Below are 24,469 nucleotides of genomic sequence, written 5' to 3' on the forward strand. Positions count from 1 at the left end.
TCCACCCTATCTGGTTATCACGCAAATCGTGGACCGCCCATGTACTTCTCGAATTGAACGTATCTCCTCTACAGCGTTTTTTACAATCTTCTGTGATTTGACGATGGAAAAAAAATCCTAGAACTTGAAAGACATTATTTTGATGAGAGATAAAACAGTAACAGCTTAAAAAACAATTGAAAAACCGTACATTTATGTGATTAGCTCAAAATAATTAGGAACGAAGAGATTTTTGGCATCTCCTTAACCAAACACATTTCTCTTTTATCCCACGCCCGGTATAGTGTACCTGGTAGACGTAGTATAACGGGCGTGACTAACACAAATTAATTTCGGTTCGAAGTTAATCGTCTTTTGTTTCATTAGGAAGACAGAGCAACGAAACAAAACTGAACTGTGAATAAATTTAATAAATGAATAACAACAAAAAAATTATCTCCGCTACTCTTAATCACGAGTTTGAATTTTTTTCGTCGAAGGTGGATCAATGCCAGACGATATTTTCCAAACAAAATGCTAAATAAACAAATAAATGAAACGTCGAAGGTTGTTGGAACGGTAATCGCCATTTTCAGGGACTCGTCACGATTATTGTGACAGCGAGGCGATGCCCTCGTTTCTGTCCCACATTGCCCCAACAAGGCTCGGAAGCGTTTCTACATTGTCGAGTCTAGTCGGGACTTTCTAGGCGACTCTTCCGGGGGTTGTCGCCTGCTCGGGCGTCGAAGTCTCCGCTTCGCGATCGCCGCTCCGATAATGAAACCGTTGTGCGCAACAGTCATGGAAACAGTCATTAAACGGCAGCCAGCGTTATAAATCTAATTACTTTGATTTATAAACAAATCGACCGCGAGGAAAAAGGATAAGAAGGAATTCCTGAAAACATGAATCACTCAGACAGAGAGGCCGGCCACGCAGCTGTCACCTGTGTTTATTTTCTATTTACGCCAAATTACGCTAATTGGCGTAATTAACGATCGCAGGAAGGAGGGCATTAGGCACAGAGTGCCGTAGAAATCTGCATGCGTACCTACGCCGACGTCATAAAACTAGTTTTAATTACCTTGGATGATGTTTCAGAACCGTTCTCGCTTTTGATTAATACGCGATTTTATGGTAATTGCCGAGGAAAAAACTTCGTATTTTAAATATGGACTCGATGAAAGTACAAAGACGGAACTCGGTCGCTTCCTCCGCATCATATTTAACACTGTCTGCTCTATTAATCAGCGATTTTACCAAATGGTGTTGTGACCGCGGAGATCCCAATTAATTCATTCGCCGCCTCATTACCACTTTACAAATGTTCGACAGGGCTATCCACGTCCTCCGCAAATTCGGTCGCACTCTTTTACAAGCTTTGACAGTTGTGGTGATCCGCTGGTTGGACACGAACAAGATGGTCGGCTCGGTTGCAAAAGAAAAAACAAGTCGTTTTGTTAGCTCATCCAAAACACCTGTTGCGATGGGAATTCACGGAAAATGCGCGCCATGGAGAAAGTGTTCTTAATTCTAATTCAATTCTGCTTGATTAATACCCAGTGACTAGAAAGGGTTGTGGTGGTTCTTCATGTGTTGGGCATTCTGGTGACAATTGACATAGGCGTACGCGGTTACAAGGGAGGCGTGAAAAACGTGAATTAATTGAATTAATTGAAACAAGAAGCAAGGTATAAAAGTGAATGATTAGAGAAAACAACACACCACTCTTCTGTTTAAATTGTTAAAAACCATCTAGGTCCCACATTTGCTTCGGCGTTTTTAAATGAGGGAACAAAAATAAATCAAGAGGAGTCAGGTCGGGTGATCCGCTTGGACACAATCTCACACCTTTCAATCGGTCTGAGAAAAACTCTTCCAAATAATTAATTGCTGCTGATGCCGCGTGAGCAGTAGCTGAATCTTGTTGGAAATAGCGGTTTGTTAGTTCCACATCATCGAGTTGATTTAAAAATTGTTGAAGAAGAGGTCTTTGGTATTTTGGAGCATTCGTTAAAGAGGAATTCGCCTGGAACGTTGCAACCCAAACACCAAATTTAATTGGATGCAATGGTTTCTCAATAACATTGTGAAGATTGTGTGCTGACCAGGTTTCATAATTTTGAAAATTAAGGAAATCGGAAATGTGAAACCAAGCCTCATCAGTACAAAAGTGGAAGTTGTTGCAGCAAGGTGTAAATTTAAATTTTTATTTGGGTTCTTTGTGAAGGGTTTGTGAGAAAGGGAATTGAGATTTTGCTATTTGTTGGAATAATAAAAAAGAAAACATCTTGTAGAGCAACGGGATTTGCTCACTCTTGTACCGTTATAGACAATTTTCTTTGTTTTGCATTTTCCGCTTAATTTACCGATGAAATATTATACGGATGTGGCGCGAAATAAATCCTAATACTATCAAAACTCATATCTTGTAATGTTGCGTTTAGTAGCTGCTATAATTTTTTTCGACAAATTTCTGCATAAAATTAACATCTTGATTAAAGTCATGAGCGCTAGACAAATTTATAGTGACAGTCGAAATATCTTGTTTTAGACGCAAATAAATAAAAAACTGAGGTGTTGATGCTTTTCAATTTGTACAGGGTGTCTCAATAATATTTATATTAACCTGAACACATTCGTAAGTGATTTATTTATCTATCAAATAATGAGTAGAAAGTGTCTTTTCTTCATAGAAATCGACCGAAGTGTCGTTGCTTTCAAATATACAGAGTGACTCAATACAAATTAAATCGTGAGCAATTTGTCACTTAAAAGCTTCAGATAAAGCTCCAGAAATTTTAGAATATCTTAGTCTCCCATAAAGTATCGGGTGTTCATTTAAATGTATCCTCAAAGTTGGCGTTGAGGAGTCGATTGTGAACGCACCACTCGTCAGTCTGCAGAGTAAAAACATAAACAACGCAAAAAGTGAGGTTAGATTTAAACAACTGATCCGTGATCTCTAATTCGTGATGGATAAATTTAAATGAACATTCGATACATTCACGAAATAATAGCTGCCAGAAAATTTTATCGCTCATTGCTAATAATTTAAAAATTTGCTGAAAAGCAGGATTTTACTCATTTTCTTATGTTTCACTGGCATTTTTAAGTTTTTGTGACATTTCGATAGTGGCCGAAGACAGCAAAACTAAGTGTCAAAATAATTCTGAGCGTTTTAAAACTTTTCAATTTTTGTTGAAACTTGCCGAAAATGTCAAAAGCCGCTTCCATGTTTACTTTTTCGTTTGTCCTTCGCTCTTGCTCTTTTTGTAAAATTGCTCCAAAAATTCCTAATAATGCATTTCCCCAAAAGTTGTCAAAATAAGAAACAAAATTATTACACTTTTGCTAATTCTAAAGTGTCAAAATTATTCTATAGTTGGCGCGGCGAACCAGTAGAGCAGTCACGAGGTGTTCACGTGATAGTTCGTGAACAGCCTGATTTACACTGCTTCGGCAAATTTGAGTTTTGTGCGGGAAATTCAAATCCTACTACTTTAAGAATGGATGGAAATTTCGGCTGCGTGCAGTGAGCTGCACCATACGCGCTTTTTAACCAATAGGAAGATCATGTGAAGAAGTTTATTACTCCATATAGTGTTTTGAAACTTTTCAAATTTTCCTCAAAACTCGTCGAAAAATGTCCATGTGTATTTTCTCGTTTGTCTTTCGCCATTGCTCTTTCTGTAAAGTAAAAAACTTGTAATAGTACCTTTTGTCAAAGTACTGACAGGTTTACAGTACCAAAACGATTGTAGCGCTTTCAAATTGGGCCAAAACTCTTGGAGAAAAGTTTTAAACCCACTGCCACGTTTGCGTCCTCGTTTGTCCTGTCGTGCCATCCATTTCCCTTTCTTTCTGGCCAGTCGGGGTCGGGTTAAGTACCTCGTCCGTTATCCGATGATTGAAAGTCGAACAAATTGCCCCGGCATCTGACCGAGCCTAATGGCACCGTCCCCCATCAAAAATAAAAAACTCAAAACAAATTCAAATGGTATTTATATTAGCCGCGTTGCAATCTGTCGCCGTTTCCGCTTTATTAAGCAGGATATAGGCGGCAGCAGGCCCTTCCGGTACGTCATGCCCGTATATTCCGGCGATTCGCTGAAGCGGAGTCGGGTGCGGGTTTTGTGCTTCCAGCCCGGCGAGTTGACATGTGTGAAGATCCGCGATCTGACTCCCGAGTCACCTCGATAACGGAATTTTTCAACATCGGAAACCAATAATAATCATCTTCGCGGTGACTTGGCCTTATGTAACCGATTACGCGAGCGACGTGACGTGCACAATATTTTATTATGTTTTTGTAGTTTCTCACACGAGTGACATCTCGAGATAGATGCGCGCCGCGGACTTCCGGTTGGCAGCCTTGGTCACAGCTCTTGCGCCGCGCAAAAAAGGTCGTTACTTGGCTCTTGCGCAAATTAATTGTCACGTGGTGAGTCACGTCGCGATTGATACCTCAGCCTGTCGATATTTTTGCGGCAGCACACGCAACTTTACAGCTGGCTGAAGAAGTATTTGCAAAAACGGGGATTTTCCGCTCGTTGCGGAAAACAGGATCTCGACCGATTTTTTCGAAAAACGCAGTGAGTAATCGCGAAGCAGTTGCATAATTCCCGTTCCTAATAAATGCACATTTATGCACTTTTTTCATATCTGCTGATCTTGGTGGTGACCTTCGCAGCCAGTAGCCGGAGTTAATGTTGTTTTGTCCATTGTTCGCATGGAAAAAATACTTTATCGAAGCGATTTTTTATAAGTATAATAAAGGCCTAAGCAGGGACATACTTCCAGGGGATAACCCCGATCTTATCTGCCCTTCACGCGATCATTCTCCTAACCTGAAAGCAACCGCCGAAACGGCTTCCTTCACCAAAGGACGAACGCTCAACGCTCTGACACGATTTCGTAGCTACTTGAACTTTGAAACAATTTGTTGTAAACAATTTTTCATAATTTATACAAAAGCTGTAAAAAATCGCTGCGATGGGGAATTACATTCTAACAACAACACCGTCACACTTTTTTCCAAAAATCCGCTTTTGACACAACCGAAAAACAAAACTCCTTATCTCATGACTTGAATGACGAGTTTAGGCATTTTTGTTGCACATTTTTCCACTGCCGTCAGTTTTTATTAACGGAATTGTTTACAGTAATTCAATAGATGTGTTCGAAGTACATAAGTAAAATACTTGAATGCTAAATGAACGGTATGATTTTAACGACAAATCGTTAAAAGGCAACAAAGTATGAAATGCAGTCACTCGATGCAAAAAAACTAATTTGAATTGCACATTACACCGACACTGTGACATTTTCAAAATTCATATTTCCAGTCTTTTTTCCCTGAAGACCGTACCAGAACGTCAAAAAAAATGTTTTACAGATACATACAATGTTTCATTTTTTTTTCACCATTTATATCTTCCTTGCAATAAATGTATGGGTGACCTTGTCTACTTGAGAGATCTTGAATGTGTTTATTTTAATAAAAATTTCTAAACGGAAGGGGTCCAGAAAATGTGCTGAGGCCTACCTGGAATGTTTGCGGGATATAAAATCTCGCCCTGCGGAGTCAATACAGACACATCTGAAACACTGATGACTTTAATGACGTCATTGTAGCTTACACAAAAAACATCAAATTTTTATTTTCAAATTAATTTGCAAAAAACCTTGTATGTATTTTTTCCGTTCATTTTTCAGTGTATTCGATTCTTTAAAAATGTATCTGTTTGGGTGGTGCATTTGTCCCACCCATTGTCCCACATACCGCCTGACACACTATCCGTCCCTCCTCCCATTTCGTAACAATTTATTAAATTAAAAACACCAAATCATCGATTTTTTACCGATCTGTGATGAAATCAATTAAGTCAACTTTAAGATATTCACTCCATAAAAAGTACTCAAACGCATTTTTTTACATTGAAAACGTCGAAAATTCTGATGGGTGGAGCAGCACCACATATTTCTGACAGATTTATTCCATCAATTAAAATAATTCCAAGGTGACCAAAATCCAAATCAATAATTTCCATCGCAGCAAATTTTTTTGGGTGTTGCGTACAGGCGCTGTGAGAGTTATGGTCGCGATAGTCTCACGAGAGGCCTCCGTGGTGAGGCTACGCTACGTAAATCATTACCATAATCGTCGTGAAAGTGACTCCCAGTGTTTTACGCCGCCATTGTCCTCAGCAGCGTTGCATTTTCACTGAAAAAGCGACAGTGGCGGCGCTTTTCCATCGAGAGCACTCCACTTTGACGCAATAATTGCGCACTCGAGTCTCAACTGCACTTTAACACAACAAACGTATCGACGTTTTTGAATTATCGATTGAAGCGGTGCCGCCCCCGCCCCCAGAAAATCAATGGGGGCAGGTGCACGTTTTCTGAAAAAAGCCGGCGATGTGTAGCATCCGGTGGCGGCTGCATTCCGCGTTTTATTCTCGTCCTATCAAACAATAAAAATTAGATTACGATCTTCATTGTTTGAGGAAAACATTCCCCGATTAAAAACAATAAACGAATTCCTGGAAGAGTTTGGCTTTGAACAAATGCGGCAAAAGCAGAAAAAAACACAGTCGTTAATTAAAAATTATGATCGGATCGCCCGGGGCGGTCCCCGACGGAACACGACCGCGTTACTCACTTTTAGCATTTCCAAGACGATGACGAAACTGTGATTGATCGCGTTTTCCTGGCCCAAAGATCCCAATCGAAAATGTGGCAAAACCGCGAGAACGGGATGGGCGGGGCGCGTATCGCACGGTGCTCATACGGCGCCGACACCACGTGACGTCCCTTTCTGTCGGCGTCGATCCGCGCGAAAAATTCCTCCGCCTAGCGAGACCGTTTTCCGTTAAAAACGCACCCACGGACCGTGAATTGACGTTTTATGACAGCGACAGGAAATTTCTGGGTGCTGCTTGCATTTTACTGTTGCACACGCGGTGCAGAACCATCAGATCGGGGCGGAAAAATTCCGATCGACGGCCAATTAGGCGGCGGCGGTGAATGCCGCCTGATTAATTCTACGCGTCAGGACGCCGCCTCCGCCGCCGTCGACGGCTGCGAACGGGTCCAAAACTGAAAGTCGAGGAACCGGATCGCGGTAAAAGTAGCGGAAGGCAAAAAATTTCGACGGGAAGTCGCTATCCGCCCCCGGGGGCACGCTTTCCAACGGCGAGGGTACAGCAGGGGGCACACGCGGCGAGAGTACAGCGCACAACAATAATAAAACCAAGACGGTAATAATAATTTTGTTAAATTGTGATGCGGGTCTTTGTGACCCAAGGTTTGAGCGTTGTGGTACTGGGTGAGGAGGGAGTGGGGTTGGTACTCCCTGGTTTACGATCGTCCTAATTGAGAGTGACGCTCGGCGATGGTATCTGGACCTTTGAGTGCGTTATCGTCGTGTTGATCGTTTTTCCAAAGTGTTGCGTTGGGTTTATGGTCGTGAGCAATCCAGACCACCTGTAAGTACCTCTCTGAATAATTGTTTTATCTTGCTAAACGACCCATTAATAATACATCAGTGGTAAAGTTAATAAATCACGGTTCCAGTCACAGACCATTGGGTCCGGCAAGATTTACTCCAGCGATAGCCGCGAAACGCAATAAAACCAGCGACACCGGGTGACAACAACACGGTGCTGGTACACACTCGGCGCAAGCGAAGGGCGCGGATCGATCGGCGAGAGCACGTGTTGCTCCGCACGAGGGCGACTTGCACCCCCCGAGAAGACGTCCTCGTTACAGTCATTGCGGGTTATTATAAACGGCGGGCCCGCGGCTAACTATCCTTATTCAATCAAGACGGGCATTGTGCGCCGGTACGGCCCTGCGTCCTTGTTATTGCCATTGTGTCCCGCCAGGACAAATCCAGTACCTTGATCCTGCCGGTTTGCTCAATCAATTATCGGAGCGGTGCGAATAGAATCGTTCGAATGTTGGTTTATTCGCTAATTGCGTTTTTATGGCCATAAAAATTAATAAAACATGGAACCAGTAATATACAACAAATTATTCCGATCCTACCATTGATAACATTGGAATACAAAACGAGGCTGTTGAGGACGAGGTGTGCGAAAGCCGAATCCGGGACAGCGGCGCGCAAGAACTATTCTCACATTCTTGAAATAATCACGCGAATACCACAAGTGCCTCAAACATATTCCACGAATATTGACGAGGCACAAACTTTACGACCAAAATAAGAGTCACAGTTTTTGTCTTGCTGGCAAACTCACGTTTTGACTTTGATATCCACCAAACGCACCCGATTTGGCACTTCGCAACTTCTATTTACTCTCAAATCTGACTTGACGCTCACCAAGAAGTCTGCAAAGTTGCTTAAATATTTTTAGACGATGAAGTGAAGCATTCATATAGAAGGGGATTGACAAATAGAAGTTTTCTTCAATTTTGATAAGTACATAGATTATAAATGAATCTCTCTCAGAATCTATTCTGTTGTTTCTTGCTTTTGGTAGAAGTTTTCTTCAGTTCTGTTGGATAAGTACATTACGGAAGAATCCATCTTCGTAACCCTGTCTGATGAAAAAAAATACGAACTTGTTAAAGAGATGGAACATAGATGCAGAAGAAACAGAAACAATTTTTTTCAGCTCCACTGGAAAATAGATCGCAAAGAAATCTGTTCTAGTGTCTGTTCTTTTAATTTGGTTAAAAAAAAATCGTACTGAAACAGTAAGTCAATTGAGAGACCATGTATGGTCACATAGATGCAGAAGGCTGTTAGGAAATAGGAGAAGAATTCTACCGGATACATAGATCATTCGATTGTCAAAGAATTTTTTGAGACTTGGGTGAATTGGAAGCTATGTATTGATCCATAGATGTAGAAGAGTACTGAGAACCAGAAATTTTCTTAAGCCCCACTTGTTGTTCTCTTCACCAGTAGCTACAGACTTCCTTGCGTTCTTGGTAGCAGAGTCGCGGTCATTAGGTACGTCCGATCCGATCCTTAATCGTAGAATTTTCGCATTAATCTCGGTTATTGCTCTGAGTGATTTACTGCTAATTTTCCAGTTAGAGCGGTCCCGTTAATTGAGAAAATCTCGGTACCGCCACCGCGCCGGCCCGATTCGCGCCCGCTCGGGACGCGGAGAAAACGCAAGGCTAGCCGAGATGACCTAATAAATGCTAATTGAGCCTGCTTCAGGATGCTGCGGCGGAAATTCGTCACAACTCACTTAGGACCATTAATTCATTAATTGTGTTGGACGTCTTCTCCAAGGACTCCGGCACACCTGACCTAGACACGCTTCGCTCTTAAAAATTGTGCAACACAATACCGCCATGAGAACAAGTGAGGACTTTATCTTGATCAATGGCCAACGCGATACGGGAAAAAAAATCACGTCAAACAACGACCTGGTACTTTTCGAATGGGCTGCGGCTGTTGTTAATTCATGCGGAATTTTATTTAATTCCTCGCGTGTCATGCAAATAGGTTTCCTCTGGTCTGAGAGGTTTTTATTTTTATTAATATATAGGTAAACACCATGTATCAAGGAAGTTGCCTACAAAGACTTGGAAACCTTGAAACCCATTAATTATGAAACTTTACTTTTTGCTTTGGTACCTACACAATTAACGTTTCATAAGTATCAGTACCGGGTGATTACGCGTTGTGCACCTATCAAAAACGATAAGTGTAACAAACGGTTTTAATGTAGACAGTGGCGTAGCAAGTGCTACTGCGTAGAGCGGCACCGATGCAACAATAACCTTGAAAATGGCCACACAGATGATAAGGTGCAACGGCGAACTTATAGATGGTGAGAGTACCGCCAACGTGGTCGCCGTTGGGAAAGGACAAGGTTTATCATTGTGACATTTTGCATTTATTACAACTAGTGCATTTTTATCGACAACTCACGAATTCCAGCTTTGTAGCGTAAACTTAAAAACAAAGAATTCGATAAGAAACGTACTGTGCTAGATAAGCCTCGCAATAGTGAATAAAGCGTTTGCGATTGATATCATAATTGTGCAAGCCGAGAGTCGCGGAACTTGACTCTGAGATTAATTCAACCCAACGCCGCTATTGTATGCATTGTGCAACGCTGTGAAAACGCGAATTGAGTCGTAGATTGGCTCACACCTGTACAGGCAACGACAAACGAAACCAATGGACACGTTCGAAATGTTCTACAGCAAATTCAATAAATGTGCGAGCTTGTGAAAGCAACTCTGCTTGAAAAACATAGATTTAGAAGGATCTTGAGAAACAGAAGATTTCTTTAATTCTGTTGAGTATGTAGATTACCTAAGAAGAAGAAGAAGAAGAAGAAGAAGCATCTCGCATGAAAGTTTGCGAGCTTTTCAAAGCAATACATTGAAGCATAGATGTAGAAGGGTATTGCGCAATAAAAATTGCTTGAGTTCTGATGGATACATAGATTACGAAAGAATCTGCCATGGTGTCTTATAAAAGAATTCTTTCTGAAACTGTGAAACAATTGACAAACGATCTATTGATGCATAGATGTAGAAGGATGTTGACAAATACGCGTTTTTTTCAATTGTATCAAAATAAAACAAATTGAAAGTATCTTTTCTAGATGATATTTTTCACTTTCTTCCCTTTGTCTTTTTCAAATTTGAAAGTCTTTCTTCGTTTATTTAAATATGTGTATCTTTATGCTTCAAATACACTTAGTCCCTACTTACTAAAACAAATTATAATCAATTCATTAATAATAAGTAATTATTATAATAGCGACGTTGCCATTTTTTTCATTTTCTGCTTTAATTGACAGTTTTTATCACGTTTCTTATCAGGAAATTAAACTATCAACGGATGTAAACACGCTGCTCAATACAAAAAAAAAAATCCCTAGAGTGTCACCAAACAAAACAACAACGTGATTGAATAGTAACACCGGGACATAAAAGTATGGATTTAAAAAATTATGGCTAATAACAACGTGACGGTGAACACCTTTTTGTCCTTATTTCTGAATAGGCAACTGGTTTTGCGTCATGCCATCAGCGGTGCACAATTGCATCTGACATCTACAAGGCAAAAAAACTGCACTCGACTTCCTCACTCGCATTGAAATGCATCACATGCGATGCAATTTCGCGCAAAAGCCATAACTCGTCGAGTTTTCCAACTGTGAAGACACGGAAAGTTGTAAAAAACATTTTTGCGAATATCATGTACGGAGAAAAAAATGTGTCGCCGCCACTGTGTCCCCGCTTATGCGGCGTTCACACAACCCACGCGCTTTCCATGAGAACAGCCCCATTTCCCCTTCGCACAAACCATCATCTAAATGAATCATGTCGTCATTTGTAAAACAATTGAATTAATTTTCAACATGGGTAAGCCTGGATGTCCAGCAACCGTTTAACCATCACAAAAGTCAACCGTTCCGCTCCACGGCGTCCCATATTTACGATCGGAATTTGGGGTGAAAGGGCGATATGGGCCAGTTATCGGAGGCGAAATGGGCCGATTCGTGTCGTTTCGGAACAGTTGTCCTGCGACGTAACGCAATGGAGGACGATGACGTTACGTAACGGCTGGGATCGTGGGAGACTGTTTGCCGCTCCCTAGCGATTTGACACGACGTAACATTTGTAATGTGTGCTCTGCCATGTGTAAAGCGGAAACGGAATAAGGCCCAAGGCGTAGCTGTACACTCGGATGGAAAAAAATTTTCAGACATTTTTCCCAACAGGTAGCGGCAACGGCTCCGATCTAGGACGCCCGGTATCGACGTTTATCATTTGTTCGATTTGCCTCCATTCAAATTACTACGAGCCCAAAAGGAGGCCTGATTGCTTTTTAATTGCCGCAATTGCAGAAGTTTTTTCTTGGGGCTCCACGCAACCGGCATGGCCGACTAATTGATTCGACTTATCGTGGAAAAGAGATAAAAGCGGCGGGGGGACCACGGAAAATCACTAAAATCAACTAGGCGTTACGGGTTTCAAATAATAATAATAACGATAATAACAATAAACTTCTAATTACGTCGGGTTTTATTTGTACAACAGTTTAACGCCAAGGAGAACGGAAAAATACACAAGTTATGAAAGAAATAAGCACAAAGATGAAGATTTCAATTGTGGGAAAAGAGACAGAAAATTGTATTCTCTTTTTTTGGAAGTGGGGAGTTTACGTGCACGAGCGCAGCGAGTACAAAAGTACTTTTTAGGCAGTCTTAATAAAAACGGTAATTTTACGTACTTACAAGCGTACAAAAGTAACTCTTTTTCGGACGCGCTTTTTTGGATGCTGACCGTGGCGCCATCTGTTTAGTAAGTTAACAACGAAACCGACAAAACCGATCATTGTTCTGTCACCATAAAATAAGTATGTAATTGTATTGACTTTTAGTTTTGTTGGCAAGCTGATAGAAAATACTATAAAAAAAATGTTAATTTATATTAATATTATCTATTTGACAAATAAAAAATTAAATGTGCACCTTTGTCAAAAAGTGCTCGCCTGTTTTCAAGCCTCGGCTGCGCCTCGGCCAGAAAACTCAGACTCAAACAAAAAGATGCACTTTTTGGCCTTGATAAACAAATAACTATTAAGTATTTCGCGTTGTGAAAAAATGAAAAAAAGTTATTCGAAGACGATTTCTGTGTGAATACTTAACATAACAATCTTTTAAGTAGAATTTAAACAATTTTATTAATTTATTGCTGTAATAAAAATCTTACTAGCCTTCGAAGATGTTTTATTAAAATGGTTCTAACCGTAACTGTAAACGACTTCGAAAAGAATTTTAATGAGGAAAAATATTGTTTCCAGGAGTAAACATATTTGTATGTATAAATTTTGGAAAAAAACAGGAGGTATAAATCTGAGAATGAGATGAATATGAAAAACCAAATGAATTCCAATCGGAAGTAAATTATTGATAAAAGATTTTTTTTATAAATAATTTAAATAAAATAACAGTGGACTCAAAGCCGATTCCTGAGGTACCTACGCTAGTGACAGAATTACAAAAAATAGAAAAAACGATTTCCATGTCCATATTTGACTAATGACAATTTCTAAACATCATTTTAACAGTTTTTTGATTTTATTTATAGCAAAAAAATGTTTTGCATATTTTTTATTTTGACAAAGGACTGATTACACCATGTACATCTGTAGCAGAGTGACTGTAAATGTAATTAGAAAAAAATACAGTCGATAAAATTTGAGCAGAAACAATTTTAAAAGTTTTTCAAAAATAATGGTTCTATAAATTTTTGAAAAATCTAACCGTCTAGAGTTACTCGTTGGTGCAGATGACAAAAATTCTTTTGAAATCTTTTTGAACTGATCGATTTGATCGAGCGAATAACGTGACCGCAGATTCTATCTCGACATTACACATGTAGACTCTCAGTGATAAATCGGCAGGATGTTGTCAAGGATGCTGAAGGAGAAACTTAATTCTTAATGCGAGTTCGTACACGTAATACTTCCACAGAGAATAATGATTTTGACCAAAGTGTCTAGAGGCTTAAAAAAATAAATGTGAATTGCACAATTTCTTAATAAATAAATTTAACAATAAAAAGTAAAAACACAATCTGGACTAAATAAGAATTCTTTTTCTTTGAAACATATTTGGAGTATTATTATCATTATTGTAATTAACAACTAGCGTGCATAAATAAAACAAACTGTCTATAAAACGCTATCTTGCAACGGCAAGTGTGCTTACTCTGATGCTTTAATTTTGGGAAAGTTGAATTTTAGTTTTAAGAGTTAAAGAAATTTGCGTGCGGTGGTGCCACTTCTTCCTTTGTCATTTCATTTTTACTAAGTAAATAAAATTCTCGTTCTTCAAAGCCCACCTGCCATGCTGGCACAATAAAAAACTGCAGATTGCGATCGGCACACAATTGTCCATCTCGTAGCAAAACTTGACTCGGAACAAGTAGCAGAGGCGTCTCTTCATTATTAATAAACGTACGTCGTTTATATAATATAATAACATAAGGGACACGGTTGACGTGTTATCGCGGTTTGCAGAACGTTCAATGCTGTTCCACAACACATGTCAGAATTCAAACACGAACATACAGTTTCACTTAAATGAAGAGATAGCGTTTTGAAAAAATCGCAACGACACAATAGACACACAACCGACAATTACACAACTTTCCATGGTGGAGCGAGTCGAACGTTGTGGTCCGAAAATCGAGTGAAACCCGATGGAGATGTTACACCGCTGCTCTTCACCTGGAACTGTTGTACAACAAAAAATTCAACCATTAATCATTCCTCGCGCACGCTTTTCTTCAGTTTGGACCAAAAAGACGGACGAGAGAGTCATCTTGGGTGTGGACATCTGGCCCGGATGGTTGGAATTTTTCGGGCCAGATTAATTAATTAGAAGGAGTAATTGGTTAATTAGAGCGGTCCTTTACAAGAATTTGGGGATTAGACTAGTTTTATTGGGAGATGAGAGAGTCGGCGAGATCTGATTTCCAAGCAAAGATTTCAAGATTTAACTCAAAATTTTTGGAAAAAAAAGTGAAAGATTATTGGGTGCTGCTGCTTGGAAATCTCTTGTGGTGACCTCCGGGAAAAGAATCTTTCAGAATTTTATGACCCAGTAGTTTGAGAATTTGAAAAATGACTATTTGGGGCAATTTTTTGGTTTGTCAAATTGGGTTCTGTCGGTTGAAAATTTCTCGAGGTGGCCTCTGGGGAAGAATCTTGCAAAATTTTTGGAAACAGCCGTGGTGGCGAAAAATTTTGGAGATTTGAACAGTGCAGGGACCATTTGGTGCAATTTCTTGACTTCCCAAATTGGGTTCTTCTAGTGAAAATTTCTTGAGGTGGCTTCTGGAGAAGAATCTTGCAAAATTTTTGGAAATAGTTGTGCTGGTGCAAACCTTGGAACACTTGGAAAATATGAAAGATCATGTTGTACAATTTTTTGGCCTTGCTAAATTGAGTTTCGCGATTTGAGGTAGCTTCTGGGGAAAAATCTTTTGGAAGCAGCAGCGGTGGCGAAAAACTTTGAAGATTTGAACAATCCAAAGACAATTTGGTACTCTTTGTCGGTTTGCTAACTGAAAGTTTCTTAAGGTGGAGAAAAATTTTGAAAATTTGGAAAGTATAGAAGATCTCTTAGTGCAAATTTTTGGCTTGGCAAATTGGGTTCTGCTGAATGTAAATCTCTTGTGGTAACATTATCTTGCAGAATTTTTGGAAACAGTAGTGGTGCCGAAAAACATTAAAATATTTGAAAAGTGCCAATACCATTTGGTGCACTTTTTGGGTGTACCAAACTGGGTTCTGCTGAACGTTTCTTGAGGTGGTGAAAAGCTTTGACAATTTGAAAAGTGTAAAAGAGCCTTTGGTGCAATTTCGTGGTTTGGCAAAGTGGGTTAGAAACTTGTCCTCTGTGGAAAAATGTTGCAAAATGGATGAATTCCTCGTGGCCGAGTGGCCTCTGGCGATTGGTACAACAATAGAAAGGCCATAAAACAATTCCACGCTGCAGGCACGCCTCGCGAAGGTTCAAGACCTTGTCAAAAATTTTACCAAGCAGAACCCAACATAATAATCGGAATATTAAAACAAAACCCATTATTAAAACCAATTTGCCCAGGTGGAAGCTACCAGATTTTGGTAATGATGATCATTACCTCATCACTCGTGACTGACAGCGAACTTTTCCAAATCAGTAGTGAAAAACTGGACCGAAATCCTGCAGCCAAGCTCTCGCAACATCCGCGTTACCGCAGTGAAACGTCCTGTTTCGTGTTTGTAAAGTTCAAAAGCTCATTATCGTAATAAATTGGAATTACTGCACAATTTATTATTTATTTCCCATTAAATTTTATTAGTCTCCTTTTCCCCGTGCGGCATAAATAATAAATCAGGAAAAAATCCCCAACAATTATTATCGTAAAACGATTTTCTTCAAATGAAAACGATATTTCGCGCTTGACATTTATTCTCCAGCGCGATCGCGAAGAGGCGGCACGGTCCGGGCCCGGCGCGGTTCCGCCGCACGCCAAAAAAACTGTGCGGTTTTGTGGGAAACGCGGTGCGTTTTGACAGCTAACGGGCCCCCAAAAATCCCGCTCAGAATTTCGGTCGTGAGCCGCGGACGCCCTCGGGCCCCAGAGGTTGAAGCAGAGGAAATGTTACAAGGTCTTCAAGATTATCGCGGAGATTGTGGCGTTTTGTAATCACCGTCTCTCTCTCTCGTTGCCGTTTTTAATTATTATTTTATAACGAGTAAAATAAAACGTCGAGGAGTGAGTGACAGTTCGACGGCGGGCCCCCCGACCGGCTGCGCCCCCGTTCCGCGGGATTCTTCTCATGGGACCCGTTCAGGGAATTAATTAGTTTAATTGCGCGGATAGATAAAGGCGGTTTATGGCGGCGAGGCGGATAGCGGCGGCGTTTTTCAACGGGAGCCAACCGGAGGATTGAGATGTACCGAGTTTTACGGTTTTTCGGATCATTTACCGGATTAGGACGCTGAGGCGGCTCCGGTTTCGGACTCATTTTAATTAGGCGGTGTGGAGGTCGCGTGATCGTCACGTGGGCTCGGACCGATCGAACTTTAACAAAGCTGAAGACTTGGAAAGTAAACAAATTTGTTTGTGGATTTCCAGTCGGAGACTAGAATGTGTAAAGACGTGTTTTGTAATCAAATTTCAAGATTGGATCTTGACGGGTTCAACAAGATAGAGCGAGACCCCACACAAATATTTTACCGAATATATCAAAAAGTTGTAAAAACAAAGATGTTATTTGATAAAGTATGATCTCTCCAGAAGCTTAAATAAAGGACTATTTAAAAATTTAATTTGATTACTTTACCGAAGAAACTAATATTTTTTCTCTTTTTATTACACTGTGTACGCCACAAACCTTCAGTTTGTAGGTATCGGGCGTTCATTTATATTTATTCGCAAAGTAGTCGCCGAAGAGTGGATTGTGAACGCACCACGGATTACAAACCACGGATCAGCTGTTTAAATCTAACCTTACTTTTTTCGTTGTTTGTGTTTTTTCTCTGCACTACTCGGGTGCGTTCACAATCGACTCTTCGAACACCCGATACAATTTTAGACTTTTTCGGGACACCTCTAAAGCTCATTTTAAGCATTTACCGTAGCAACAACGTACTGTATTATTTTTAATCTTACGTATCACGACCGTCACTACCATTATTATTCAACGACCGCGTAGCGTAATAGTAAATTGTGTTAAAAATATGATTGCATAAATATTTTTAAAATAACATCATCAGTAATCGCCTTACGCTGCGTTGTGGCAACGTGTACTCCAACCTTGACTTTTTCGCTTTCTAAAAGAATATCCACCAAACAGCCACAATTCGTGAAGATGTGACCACAACTCTTTTAAAAAAATGAACCAGACAAGAAGTGCAACCAGTTTCCCAGTTTGCAAATTTGCTGAAAACTTGTGGGAAGGTCTGGAAGAGACCAAAAACGCGATGTCAATTACGCTAATAGCGTTCGAATTTATTAGGTATATCAGACGGATGTCAGCGTGTACGTCAATTAAATTCTCAATTAAGCGGTGTTTTTGTTGCAGGTCAAAATATGGTTTCAAAATAGAAGAAGCAAGTACAAGAAAATGATGAAAGCGGCGCAGGTGACCGGAGGCAACAACAACAACGGGACTCCGGGAGGACACTCCGGGCTTTTGGGGCCCAACTCGAACCTGCCGTCGACGAGTCCGGGACCGCAGAGCCAAAACATGATGCCAGGTAACAACGAAAGCTGCGATTAGGGCCAAATCGTTCTTTAATGTCCTGCGATAGCGACATCTCGCACGGGAGAGCTTTACCATCCTTTGGGTCGATTGTATCGGCCGCCATTTCCTGCTAGTAATAATACGATTTAAATAATAGTCCGACCGTTATGTAATTTTAATTCATTTTTTCTTGATCACGCCGTCTCGCGGTGAAATCTCGCAAATTGCGCACTCCGGGGCAGGAATCAAATTTGCCCGGGATAATGAAGCTTTAATCTCGTCTTGACAGCTGCACTGACATAATTTGGCCGAAAATTACGAATTAGTGACGGTCCTATTTCGAACTAATCAGCTGACACTTATCTCGCGAGATCTCCGCTCTCGCGTGCGATCTCCCAGATAAAACATGGCAGCGGGATCGAATTTGCATGCGACAAGTGTCACGCATTCGGCTTATCGGAAATGTCAAAGGGTGGCGCTGTTGTTCGCCCCGAAAAATCCAGATAGTGTCCGCAGAAATAAACATTTTTGTCGACAGGCAGATGGATATCAGAGAAATATGGAGCTGGCGGAGATAACAGTTTGCGCCAGAAATGTCAGAGGAAATCGTAAATATTCCAAGTGTTTTTAGATTTTGAGATGCGCTCCTGGTATGCCGGTTATGAGAGGTTCACATGTGGTTTTATATTCGCATGCGATAAGTGTCAGACATTCCGGAGATTGACTTGCAGTATAAACAAATATGCTAATGGTGTAAGTGAATGTTTGGCTTATCGGTGCTAAAAAATGCAATAAAGTGGGTTTCCCTAGCTTTCTGGTAAACATAAAAAACAGTTAAGGAGTTTAATTTCAACAAGATTTGAACAGAAAAAAATATTTTGAGTGTTTTATCATATTTTTGACATTGCACTGAGTAAAACTTCGAGTTAACACTATTTTAGTTTGATAGTTCATATTTTATTCACGAGCGCTGCATTTTGACAGAAGAATTAAAAATTGAAACCTTATAGTTCATGTAATGTAATTATTTTTCAAAAAAAAAAAACGTTGATGTCAAATTTGGAAAAAATTAAGAAAAAAAGAGAAGTAAGGGTTGTCCAAGGATATGAACTATCAGATTATTTTTACGTCTCAAAGAAACATCTACAAGTGTTTCACAATAGCTGGATAAAGTATGGTAATTTTCAAAAGTCCATCATAAATTTTCAAAATATTTTTGTAAAATTTTTTATTTTGGATTAAGATTTTTGATAAAAAAAATTTATTTGTCAAAATAAATTCTACAATTGCCTTATTGCAGATGAAATGAATGTCTTAGTGTTTTTTAAGAAAATCAGAATTGAAAATTATGTTCAAAAATTCGTCAAAAATTTTCTTTTTTTAAAAAATTAAAAACGAAATTTCTAACGTTTCAAATGTTCCAAATTAACAAAAATATTGTCTACTTTTAGTTTTTTGATCAAAACATTAAATAGAAACAGGTTTTTGGAATCCCTCATAAATTTTGTCTTTTTTTGAAAAATTGACGCTTTCTAGTTTTTTTTCTTCATTCTACCAAGAGCGAAAAAAAATCATTGCTGACTTTCTTCCACTTGAAACAACAATCACACTGTTTGTAATATTTTTTTTGTGGACACTCTGTACATATGTAATTACTTTTTCAAAAAACTGGAACGTGTCGAATATGTAATTTGGCGGATGTTGTGGACACTTTCACTGCTCGCAATCAACAAAAAAAATCAACTCAGCTAATAACTACCCAGAGTAATAAATTCATCTGGTAATCTGCAATCGCTAATTACACACTAACTCCAAGAAACCGCATACACGACCACATTTTTGAGCTTCTGTAATACCAACCTCTCAAGTTTCAAAATGTCAGTGCAACTACTTTTTCAGAAAAAAAAACAAATCTCTCGACTCTCGTCGCCGGTATCTAGAGTGCTTTCAAAATTCTGCGAAAGCTCTCCTTGACGATTCTTTTTATGTGCGTCCAGTTTTTTCAAAATTCTGCGAAAGCTCTCCCGGATGATTTCTTTTCGTTTTTTGAAAATTCTGAGATAATTTCTTTCAGTTTGTCGGAGTGCAGGAGACGGGTCGTAAATCACACCCCCGCTCGCGCAGGCCGCCACGTGACCGCGACGTCTCCTGCGCTCCGCCGCCCACGGTCGTCTCGAGACCGCCGCCGGATGAATTCATATTGACTTAGTTGTGTGCGTTTCAGGGGGCGGATCGTCGAGTGGTTCTCCAGCGACGGGCTACATGCAGCATTCGTCACCGGCCCCCAGTTCCACCCCCGGCTCAGACATGTCGGGTCAACCGGCAGCTAGTCCCGGCTGGGACGTGAAACCCCAGCAACCGATACACCCGCCACCTCATCCAGCGCCGCACCCACACCCGCCACACAACTACCTCCCACAATACTCGTGGTACCCCACGGACAACCCCGGCCTCCTCACGTAAGTCTCCGGCGACTCTCGGTGCGCGAAAGCGCACGAGGGCGGAAAAATACAATTGCGGACTTTTCCAAATTCTAAACTGGAGGAATTCATTTGTGTTTCAGATGGGCTCAAAGATGCTGCATCTAGTGACCAAGTGTGTTTCTTTAATATTAACAATAATATACATATATTAACAACCACAATAATAATAACAATTAACAATAAGTGCTTTCAAAGAAATTATCATTACTTAATAGAAACGTGACAATGATGCTAGAGGCTCTGCTTTTCGAAATGTATGTCTGAGCTTAGTTCAAGCAAACATAATCTAAGAAAATATAAATTGGGAGTACAAATGCAAACTCTTTGATTAGCTCATACGTTTGTGACTTGCTGTGGATGTTCAAAATAAAAATGCTGCAAAATTACTTGTTCAAGCAACATAACCTCAAAAATTTGACAGATGGGCTCTTGTTCGTCTTTGACAGTTGACAGCAGTTGTTTTTTTGTTTCCTTGCGTTGTCAAGTGAGCTTCTAGATGTTATTAAATTGAAAATCGTTTTTTCAGTTGAAAATAAATTGTCTAACAAGTGATTTCTACATCGTGGTTGTTATTAATAATGAAAGTAAAAAACACGAACCGCGTTTGGAATAAATTAGAAGAAAAGTAAAACCACCCAAGTATAACAATTCTCTTTTACTTCACGTAGTTTTTTATTTGTGAACTAATTAATAGGTAAGAGTAAACATTCTAAAAAATACATATTTGCAGTTGCATATTCAAAAAAATTATGCAAGTGGAAAGTTCCAAATAAGTATTTAATTTCTCAAATCCTCCGAGAAGAAATGTTATCCAGCACGCCTGTCATTGCCAATATCGTCTAGCACAAGTAGAAACCGTTCTTTTTAATAAACTGTCACTTTTGACAGTCGCCCTACCTGTGACTCAAGCTGCGACGTGACTCTCCAATTACCACACCTGCGTGAAACTTTCCCAACGGTTTTGTTTACGTTTTCGGCTCTGGTTGATTTTTCCAATTTCCATCGAAATGCCCCAATTTGGGTGCGACGGTGGCGACGCCTCAGCGGCGCACAAACAAATTACCTCGCTAATGAAGCCAATTAGCTGCACCGGGCAGCGCCTAATTGGCCGTCGTCCGGCCGCGTTTTTTCGAATCACTCGGTATGATCCGGTCGCCGGCGACTTGATGAATGCCTTTTTAATTAAACGGGGAAATTGTGGCCGGGTATGCAAACCTGATAAAAAGAAAACTAAATCGTCCGGAGATCGTGACGTCTGTTGTGACGTTAATTGCTAGTTTAAATGTTTCAATATGAACGTTGATGTAATGAAATTCTCGAAGGGGTGGACTCGAGAAGATGCTCGTTTTCCTGGTCGAGGCGGTTCAACGAACGGGAATTTGTGCATCGGGGGCATGCTTTTCGGGGGCGGTTTGAGCGTCGACCGGCGACGGAGACAAATCCGTGATGAGTCGTGTGCGGCGCAGTGAAAGGCGAAGAAATTCTTCCTCGGACAAATACGTAAAGAAAGAACTCATTTTTTAATGGAATAACTGTCCATAACTCTTGATTGATTTGAAGACATTAACGTTTCCTTGGGAGTGAATCTCGAGGCGGCAAAGCGAAAGCGAAGACAATGACCACTCGGATAAACAAGCACCGGGTAAAATTCCCATAAAATGATAATAAAGAAGGACGACAATGATGACGGTCGTTGCTTTATTAGCTGTTTAGCTTGTCTTCCGACGACTATACTATACTTAACTTAATCTTTACGTTTTTTCTAATAACTTAATTAAAATTAACGGCAACTTAATTAATGGTTACGGTAACATAAATACATTTTGTTGGATTTTAAATTAACATTCATATTTAGTTGCCTCTAATATGACAGCTGGATAGGTTGAAAGTGCTCGATTTGATGAAAGGGGTACACGATGTGCCAATAAGGTTTGTCTGACACGCAGGATGTGCGCTAATCAATCCGGAGGATTTCTGCATGATTTCTGCTAATTACCTAGGTAATAAAAATTCGGAAGAAATTAATTAACAATAACTCGATATTTGCCAGGAATTTTTAACAAATCAAGAATAACAATATTTTTGAAGCTTTAGAAATTAGCGAAGCTGTCACATGATTTGAAAGTAAACACCTCTCTCTCATCTGTCAGTAAAAGTGACAAGTGTCAATATAATTGTCATATTTGTTTAATTATAAAATTGTAAAAAAATAAAAAAAATATATTCCTTATTAATAGGAAACGAATATACAGGGTGTCTCAAAATTCGCGAATCCGAATTCAGAGCGTTGTAGGGGATCACTTCAGTAGTCCAAATATGGAAATAAAAAAAAAATTGGGACTCCCCCCACAAAGATATTTTGGCACTGTGGATATGAAGGGTGCTATGTATTGAACAAAATTAAAGTGCTTATATCTTCTTCAGGAAGAGATAATTTTTTTTTCTAAGTATTTTTCGAGCTTCACTGGGTCCTTCCCTACCAAGCTCTGAATTCTGAATTCGCGAATTTTGAGACACCCTGTATAAGAAAAATTTCCTTTCTTCAACATACTTTTGAACTCGTGGGAATTTTTTTAAATGTGCAAAATTTTTACACATGCCACATTTTTTAGATTTTTCCTTTTCACAATTTTTTCCCTTTTTTTATTGAATAAATCTTCCAAGTTTCATTCTTCAGAGATAAATAAATAAAATAACAAAATGTTCAGTTAGTTCTGAATGCTAGGTTAGCTTCACTTTGGTGTCAGTCTGAGTTCTTTTATACTGGGTGTTTCATAAATATGATTCAATTTTGGTAGCTTGAGGCTTACCGGATTGTTCGATAAAACTACTCTGAGAATGAATTCCGAATTTGAAGCCAAAACATTGCTAGTTTTTTACCACGTCGAAAGGCAAAAAATTAGCAATGTGGTAACATTCTCATAATAATTTTTTGCGGTGATATAACAGTGTATGAACAACGACCTTGAAACTAATGGCTAAAATGACCCCATTCACATATATTTATTGGCTCGTGGGTCACATTTCAGACGTTCAAAATCTGTCACCTTTGTAGAAATATCTCTTTGTAATTTTTAATTGGATTTTTTTGTTCAATTTAATTTGTTTATCGGACTCCACACAGAGGGGTCGCATCCGGACCGTCCCACTAACACTTGATTCTTTTGTTGCAGGGTGTGGCCAGCTGTTTAATAATGAAGAAAGTGATTAGTTACTAATTAGTTATATGAAATTTTAATAACAAAGGACGAACCAGCGAGCAGTGAGTGTGCGGACCGTTTGATAAAAGTAAAAAAATGAGAAAAAAAACAAAATAAAAATCGTTGTTAAGTTATGTTTGGGTTGCGACTACAGTTACGATCTCAGCAAGAATACGACGTAATTCCATCCTGCTAGGTAGAATACGGTGCAATATTGTTCGACGAGGAGTGAGACGATTCAATCAACAATCATCGTCTTCTGTTGTGTTAAGTTTCGGTGCGGACGGCGTTGTTGATTCAGTTGTTGGTCAGAAGAGTTTGTTGTAAAATAGTGATACGTACTAACGGAAAGTGTTGATCCGTGGTAGAAAAGTGATTGGCGTTTTGAGGTTTCTTGTAATTTTACAATATTGTTTGGAGCCTTTCACGTCGGCCTGAGAACGCTCGTTTTTCTACCACGCTGCACGCAAAGTGGGCGAAAGGTCCGGTCCGGAGCCGACCGGAGCGAACTTGACAACTTACTAAGCGCGACTTGTCACTGTCGGTCTATAAAAGTTTTAGTGATTCCTTGTATAGTATACTGTAAACTACTAGTTGTTGATGATTGTGGTGAGTGTGAGACAGAAGATGTACCTTATTATGTAAAGTAGTGTTTATTGAAACTGTCTATAATTTTAGGACGAAATTATTATAATTATTAAATGAAAAAAATATTTCTAAATGTGTAAAATATATATAAATAACGAACTTTCAAGAGTCCTTTCTGTTCTTCGTACCCGAATTCCACCACGCCGCCGATCCGGAAGTACCGCCAGTACCGTATGCTCGCTCAGCGCTCAAAAAACAACGTTATTTACGACGCAAAAATTAATATTTCAATCATTTTTCATCGCCGTGTGACTGAATGATGGATTGATAGAAAGTCAGCTGAGACAAGTGACCTTGTTCGTAACGTTGCGGCGGCCTAAAGTGTAGCTCGTGGTCACTGTTTACGTCTTTTATTCCAGTTTTTTACGATGACGAAACTTTGGATTTGAGCTGGGTCGGTCACA

At 39.7% G+C, this 24,469-nt stretch overlaps 1 protein-coding gene across 1 annotated transcript in view; it reads left to right on the forward strand.

Annotated features, from left to right (window-relative positions):
• The window catches only part of LOC138123856 (homeotic protein distal-less-like), a 60,985-nt gene extending 36,801 nt beyond the window's left edge, over nt 1-24,184 (forward strand). The window contains exons 3-5 of the mRNA XM_069038692.1: nt 17,573-17,747; nt 19,959-20,193; nt 23,391-24,184. Of these exons, the coding sequence (XP_068894793.1) occupies nt 17,573-17,747; nt 19,959-20,193; nt 23,391-23,409 (429 nt within the window). The 3' untranslated portion in view covers nt 23,410-24,184. The remainder of the gene's footprint in view (nt 1-17,572; nt 17,748-19,958; nt 20,194-23,390) is intronic.
• Nucleotides 24,185-24,469: the final 285 nt, after the last annotated feature.

Source organism: Tenebrio molitor, chromosome 2, assembly GCF_963966145.1.
Source record: "Tenebrio molitor chromosome 2, icTenMoli1.1, whole genome shotgun sequence".
Classification (NCBI taxonomy): domain Eukaryota; kingdom Metazoa; phylum Arthropoda; class Insecta; order Coleoptera; family Tenebrionidae; genus Tenebrio; species Tenebrio molitor.